At 42.7% G+C, this 7,915-nt stretch overlaps 2 protein-coding genes across 2 annotated transcripts in view; one reads left to right on the forward strand and one right to left on the reverse strand.

Annotated features, from left to right (window-relative positions):
- SARC_09617 (phosphoserine phosphatase SerB) overlaps positions 1-2,016 on the forward strand; it is a 2,433-nt gene extending 417 nt beyond the window's left edge. The window contains exons 2-3 of the mRNA XM_014296362.1: positions 888-1,110; positions 1,540-2,016. Of these exons, the coding sequence (XP_014151837.1) occupies positions 888-1,110; positions 1,540-1,575 (259 nt within the window). The 3' untranslated portion in view covers positions 1,576-2,016. The remainder of the gene's footprint in view (positions 1-887; positions 1,111-1,539) is intronic.
- A 1,216-nt stretch (positions 2,017-3,232) lies between these two features.
- Positions 3,233-7,637, reverse strand: SARC_09618 (hypothetical protein; the record flags this gene model as incomplete). The annotated part of the gene is made up of 4 exons (XM_014296363.1): positions 3,233-5,410; positions 6,106-6,206; positions 6,549-6,867; positions 7,596-7,637. The coding sequence occupies 4 exons, from the start codon at positions 7,635-7,637 to the stop codon at positions 3,233-3,235; spliced, it is 2,640 nt and encodes an 879-aa protein (XP_014151838.1).
- Positions 7,638-7,915: the final 278 nt, after the last annotated feature.

Here is a 7,915-nt window from a genome sequence, read left to right on the forward strand (position 1 = left end):
TATATATATACAAATATATATATATATATATACCAATATATATATTTATAATGTGTGTTTATTTTTANGTATGATGAATATATATACATATACATATATATATGTATATTATATATACATACATACATATATATATATGTATGTATGTGTGTATGTATGTACGTGTGTGTAAAAGTATATATATGTATCTATATATACATATATATATATATATATATAGTTATATATTCATATATATGTACAGATCTGTTTATGTAGCATGTATCTTTTGAATTATGTTTTTATGTATGTATGTATATATTAGTATGTGTATGTATGTTTATATTAGTATGTGTATATATGTATGTATAAATATACGTATATATATATATATTTATATATATATATATATATACTGATATATATGTGTATGTATGTATGTTGTCTATCTAAACTTACCCCTGCAATGGTCTGGGGTAGATAGCAACTCATATCGTCACAGATGTATAGGTTGTATAATAGGAGTCTGTATTTCTTGGATAGTACACGGTAGAAGACTTGGTTTATGCATTTCAGATGCATATGGCCGGTATGTTTTGTAGCTACAGAAGATGTATCGTTTCTCGATGGAAATAAGAATCGAGATTGAAATCCACAACTGTATTTTTCTTTGATATGTCTGCTGTTAATCCTTACTTAGCTGTGTAATTTCATCATATGTTTGTTTCCAACAGCAGGGTCATAGACAACCCGGACATAACATTCTACGTATTGGACTCAGCTACATGTGGGCATCAATGAATAATCTTAAATGTGAGGTTTGAATATAGAGTAGGACAATACGTATTGTGCGGAATGCCAGTTATCACTCTGACATTTGCACAACCATCACAAAACAATCAACACAGAGAACTTATTCAGAAAATGAAAGATAGTGGTAAGGATGTATATCTGGTGTCTGGTGGATTCAGGCAAATGATCTACCCCGTTGGCGCAGAGGTGGGCATACCTGAGGATCACGTGTATGCCAATAACATTCTATTCGATGATAAAGGCGACTACGCCGGGTTTGATGACACTGAGCCTACATCCCGCACTGGCGGAAAGCCCAAGGTCATCCAGGAACTAATTGTAAGTGCGTCCAGGTGCAGATGGTATTTCTAGCGTGTATATGATGTGGCAAAACATGTGCGGTGTGAAAGTTCAGTCGCTGACTAGCGGTCTATAACGAGTCTTCCGTGCCTCTCTTTTCAACTTGTTGCGCACAAGTATAACGCACTTTTCCCAACGCAAGAAAGTCGCAGTTCGGCTGTAGGAGAAATGGCGTGTATTACTCATATTACAGCAGCTGTATCAGTATTAAGCCGATGCTAGCCCCTAAATTTGATACTTGCATCTATGGCAGGTTGGTAGCGAGTATCATAAATCGTAAAGTATAATGCCAAGGGGGTTTTTTTTGGCTGTATTTGTATGCGAAATTTTTTTTCTCGAGCGATTTTGTGGCCCATTGCAATCTCGTGATCAGTAAATTAAGTGCGGTGCATCTTCAATTCCATTCAGGCAAAAGGTCATAAAAAATGTGGTTATGATCGGTGACGGCGCTACAGATATGGAAGCAAGACCTCCCGCGTCTCTCTTTATTGGCTTCGGTGAGCACAATCAACGAGCCAAAGTAGAGGCTGGCGCTGACTTCTTTGCCATGAGCATGAAGGATATAAGTAATTTACTCTAGTTCAAATGTATTAACCATAGCTTGAATCATTCTGCGTGCAAGATATGTATTTGCTGGAATCTTGACTGTGGGATGCACATACTGCACGAAATCAGTAGTAACAAACATGGAATCAGCGCATCCCGTATAGTAGTCTGCCGATGTTAACATGTGGTGTCGGTGGCGCCTTTAAATCTAGAAATGAATAGAGTAATTAGAAAAGAATGGTGGGTAGTAGCGAATAAACTGCTGCATACACATGACCGGTCGGCTTCCAGTGCACAAAAGTTGCTTACATCGTCTTCCGGAATATATGCACAAATCATACGGAGATATTGAGGATATTTGAATTCTGCATTTGTCTTGTCATCGTCTATAAGCTATGTATCAGCAAACATGCCAAGTTTAAAAAATACTAAAAACAACTGACGTGCAGAAAAAAGATTCTGTATATACACCCTATCGCCCTCGTACACGTGCGACAGCAAAATTGGATATCACATGGCAGATATGTATTTCCTGTATCCGATTTGTGCATTCTATCGCTTTCTAAACCCTTTTTTCTTTGTGTTCACAATATTATTTATTTATACAACATAGTCCGAGCAATCAAGCCCTGTGAATGGCTGCCGCGGGCACTGTCCTCTTCGTGAACACATGCCTCTCATACAACAGTTCCAACTGCCTTTGTCAGTGCGAATCGGCGGCAACCTAGTGTTCGCATGGGCTCGCCATGTAGTTTATAGCAGCAAATGTGGGGTGGACCATTTTGATAGTGATCTCAGAGATGGTCTCTCAATCGTGCGTTCTTCGCAGCTACATTTAAAGCTGAGAGAGTGATATGCATTGTCACCGAAGAGTAGCGCCACAATGAGTATCAATGACACGATGGACAGTGTAGTTTGCACTCGCAGAATTGGAACACAGTGTCCGCTGCTTGAATCTATTGTTAATCTAACGCAAGAGATGGAAATACACTACTATTGAACACAAAGTATGAGATAACCACATATACTCACACTTAGTGTTGGAAACACATGTACTGAGACAGATACATTTATATAACATAGCATACGCTGGGAAACAGTCGATATTTACAACGAATGCTGCCTATGCAGAGCTGTCAGCCGAGTACAATCTAAGCAAGTTCACAGGTGAATCCTCCCGAAATTTTCTTGAACTTCTTTTAAGTTGTCGGACGTTCCATTGTCAGGTGATACGACGTCCCACTGAAGGGAACTGTAGTGAAAATAATGGTGTCTATCCCATGCTCGGTTTAGTTGTTGTGTGGTGATATAGCTGTATCGCTGCCGAGTGAGATTTCATTCATCGTCGCCTACTTTCAGCTGTAAATTCAGAATCTAAATGCAATACTCTAGTAATTGTCGACACATTTGATAATTTCAAAATCTATGACGTACACCCCCAATTTCCCTGCACAGTAGCATACCTGACTTAAGTATTTTTGGCAGCGAACCAAGCAAGTGTCCTTTAATGTTTTGCTCTGTGACTCAGCCTGTAAGACTCGGTCTGTAATGCATGCTAGCTTGATTCTGAGGATATTGTTTCACCGCTTTGCGACGCGATAGGCTTGTAGTGCATCGACGTCAGCGTGGTAGCAGCCGTGATACCATCTTGCATGTCCCCAATGGAGGCCAGTGTATTTGACACTGGGTGTTCTAAAGATGCTACGGTCGACATGCTCTCCAGCGTTGACTGCTCATGAGGTGCGAGTCCGTAGAAGTCGGGAAGTGGGCTCAGGTGATGCAACTCTGTGTGTGTAGCTGGCTGCAACGATGGGAATGCATCACCGGAAAGGACCACCAGTGACTGATAGTTGTGCCCAAATGGAGTGTCGTTTAGTGTGTGCGTGGAAATAGGCGCGGCATGAACCGTCAAAGGGTTCAGCTCTGATAAGCCCAGTTCTGAAGTACTATTCTGTGCTGCGTTTTCCGTGCTCGATCCCGCGTGCGTGCTAGACCCGCCAACGCACGAATTCGATACTAAACGTTGGTGATTATCTTGTGGTGATAGTTGCAGCCGAGACCCACTATGAAACTGTGCGCTCAATGTGTCGGGTGGTAGTGAGGAAGAGCGTAACGGTAACGGTGGCAATGGAGGCAGAGGCGCAACTGACGACAACTTTAGTGGTGTGTGTCCCTTTGCTGTTGTTGTAGGTATGTGCGAGTGACTCCGAATCCGTGGAAGTGCCCCCGGGTTGCCTAGGCCACCCACCGAGGCCCTCTGATGAAACAGAGACAAATCACTTGTTCCCTGCAAGTTGGATGCGTGTGAATATTTCAGTGTTTCACCTACTCGATCTCCGGCAACTCTACCAGAGTGACCGACCTTCCTCCTTTTCCGGTGATAATGTGGTAGTCTCCAGGCTTCTTCGAAATCGTCTCTTTCCTGAGACTCACCTACGGACTGCTGATGCTGCAATAGCGGCGCGATGAGCGTGTGTGCGTGTGATTTGGGATACGAAGGTGCACCGGCAGATTCCGCTTGATCTGTGTCACTTGAATCTTCACTTGAGTAGTCAGAGTCGGAGGCTTCGGAACACTCATCTCCAAAAGCAAACCGACTGCCGCTCAAAGGTACAGAATGGGACAATTGAAGGGCGGATTGATTTGTATGGGCTTTGATAGAGGGTGCAGTACTCATCGCGGTGTGTTGAGGGCCCATCATGTGGCTTGTATTTTGGTACAGGACACGGTGTGATCGTCGATTACTCCACGTTTGACGTGTAATTTGACTGTCGATTGTATTCACCTCTGATCGACCAGGGGCGAATAATTCAATATGGACACGAGGTTGTCCTATTCTGTTCTCTTCCGTCGATGAGAGTCCTTCTCGAATATCCACGAATCGCCTTTTTGGCGTTAGTGGAACTTGATCTCCCAAGCCTGCACCTAGTGAATCCGTATGTCGCCCTGTGGCTGCGTGGCTTAGCGGGTTCAGTTGCGTGCAATTTTCCTCCATCTCCATATAGTCCGGATATGAACCAAGGTTCACGCCGCTATCATCATATCCACTCACACTACCTATCCAACTCTGGCACTCCTCCAATCCTTGGCTTGGGGTGGGATATGACTGACTGCCGTGTGTTTGTGATATGGGGATGCGAGCCTTTAATTTGACAGTATGCATACCATACATTTCTGCCGGTGACAGTAATCGGCTATGTGACTGACCCACATCCGACGCTGGCGAACCAATCGGATATGATATGGCGGCCGTTGGCGCGCTATAAATCTGCGAAGCAGGTAGTATCCTCGCAAGCGATGTATCCCGGTCCTGTGAAGTGCACTGCGCTTTTGTCCGTAGCCCTACCCCTTTCCTTTTCTTACGAGTGTCAGTATCTGGAATCACACATCGCGCGCCGGGAACATCCGTACCAGCTGATGAAATACGGCCTCGCTGAAAATCAGGACGAACTCCAGGTGTATGTATCGCACGCTGTTTGGTTGGCTGGCGTGACTGGGGTATGTGACCTAGTCGTTTGCTGTTGTGGAGTAGTTCTATGCGCTGCTGTTGCTTTGCATTTTGCTTTGCATTTTGCTTTGCAAGGTCTGCTTGTCGCTTTTGATCACGCATCAGAGTCTGCTGTTTCACGTACCGAGCTGCATCTACTTGGTATGGTCGCTGAGAGACTATAGGATCTATGTACTCCTGCAGCCTCAGTATATCTTTGAATATATCTGGGTGTAGGTGAACCTGCTTGGAGTTTGGTAAAGGAATGCATATTAAAATGAATATTGGCGAGCTGAGCTTCAAAGTCTACAAGTATGTACACGTGAAGCAAATCCTCAAAATAGCCACATGTGAGCTTCATAGTCTTCAAGTATGCACACGTGCAGCAAGTCCTCAAGATAGCCACATGCTGGCTACTGTATATACAAGCCCCATCAACTATTTCAACACACCTCGCCTGAAGGTTTAGGTATCAGTCCTTCCGTCCAGCCGATGTTTGCTTTCTGTATTAAAAGAATATATATGGAAGCGTTACAGCATTGATCACATATTGTTGTGGATGTGCGAATGAGAGCAATTCTTTGTGGCGTAAAGTCCGTCACGATTTGTCTGTTATAGAGTTATTGGTCCACTTGAAATCATCTACTACTATACTTACACAAATTTGGTTAGCATTCATGCATTGAACATGCTGCCTGTTAGTGTGCAAGCCCAGTTACCGATGCACAGCTCGTCTAGTTTTGTAGAAATGAGAAGATTGGGAACGAGGCGTAGGAAAACAAACGAAATACAAAATATGGCATCCGAACAATGACCTCTAGGCAAAATAAACTTTACTACATTAAAAAAATCCACTTCAAACTAAGACACCATCTGGCAATACAATGATCTCTAGGCAAAATAGATTCTACTACATTAAAAGAACACTACATCAAACCTACCCTCACATCTGCTAAGACACCGTCTGGCAACGAAGGAACATCTGGGTACGGCATTGGTGTGAATTGATTCGAATGATGTCGATCGGCAAATGCAAAGTGATCTGGATAGAATGGGCGTAGTGAGTATGATTGCGTTTATATTTTCGAACTGTAATTGAATCGACATATATGTAAATCCGCTCAAATACACGTGATTTTACAATCTGCACGTGTCAACTTCCTATGTATGTGCAAGTATCGTTGTGCGTATTCCAAAATATAATGTTCACAATTCCATTTTACACGCATACTTACACGTGTGCGCGCTTCAACTTGTCGTATTCACTGCTATGCGCAGTAACGCAAAGTCTACAAGTACGCTTGCATAGACAAACAGAACCAGAGAACATTCAGGAATATTCATACACAGGACAATCTTGTACAACATCGCCTGGCGTACTCACTTTGTTGTGTTTCTGAGCTTGGTAAGATCTTGTTTTTCAGAGACGCAAACAACAGCGTATTCTTCATCGCCTTCAGACTATTCTGGTCTTTTAGGATCTGTCTGCTGACCATCCCCTTATTCTGTTTGCCTTTAGGACGTCCCCTCTTTGACCGTACCGTTTTTGGGGGGCTAGTGGTGCTCTCCTTATGTCTCGGCGGCCTGCCAGGGCCCCGTTTCTGTCTCACTGCAGGGATGGTATTCTGGTGGTCTAGTTGTTTTGTCAATCCTTCATTGTGAGCTACGGCTGGGTGGTCGAGAACAGGAGTACTCACCTGTTCCTGTTCGTGTGCACATTCAAAACAATTTACAAAATTACATAATGCTAGTATCTCATAACGGGAATTTTTACAGGCAGGCAATGTGTTAACAAGGAAATGATGATTTAGGCTTCTGTTGTAGATTTGTTGAAATGAAATCTTCTGCACCATGTCTGTACGTTGAATATGTTGCAAAAAAAACTACCAAGATTCATAGTGACCGTCGCTACGTGATAGAAAAATCAGCGGACGGCATACAAACAACAAGAAATCGCGCGCCTAATACGCTTGTGATAGATGTGGGGTTTAACTCGCACTTATCCAAAGCGAAAGTAATTATGAGCCCCAAAAGCGGACGTAGTATCTAAAGTAACAAATACAAGCAACATGATAAAGAGTATGCTGCTAATACACTGCTTTTGCAGAGACACCGAATATTCTGACCATCCAAAACAAAACATGAAGCAAATCAATGACGACCAACGAGGATGACGATCTTAGAGATACATGGTCATTAAACTACAGGTAGCCCACGTGATAGAACATAAAAAAGTATGTTAATTCACATGTTCCTTCTATTTTGCACAGATTATAGATTAGTTGTCAAGCAAGGTGCTTTCATTATCGTTGTTCAAATCAGACAACCCACAGTGAATATAATAATCGCGTGGGTCTGCTATACCTTCTTACCTGCGTAAGTTCAGAAGCACAATTTGCTATCCCAAGCAACGGAAACACAACCGATTTACTTTGATCTGCAACTGAAGTGGGCTCGTTCTGACGTGGGTCATCATAGCTTTCGGTTTGAGGATCCAGCAATATCGTTAATAAAAATTAGTCGCCAATCAAATTCACCCCTCAATCTGTTATCTGCACTGATATCTACCATTTGCGACAATCCAAAATATTACGATATTCTTGCTAGACAGGAAAACTGCTTAAGTCAAGTTTACAATTCTATCGGAATAGGACACGCAGACTATCGCAATAGGACACGCAGACGTCTGCAACACTTTATGTGTACCGCCATTGACTTCTGCATGAAAATACACAGTATATATATATATAT

This window comes from Sphaeroforma arctica (genome assembly GCF_001186125.1).
Source record: "Sphaeroforma arctica JP610 unplaced genomic scaffold supercont1.1001, whole genome shotgun sequence".
NCBI lineage: Eukaryota > Ichthyosporea > Ichthyophonida > Sphaeroforma > Sphaeroforma arctica.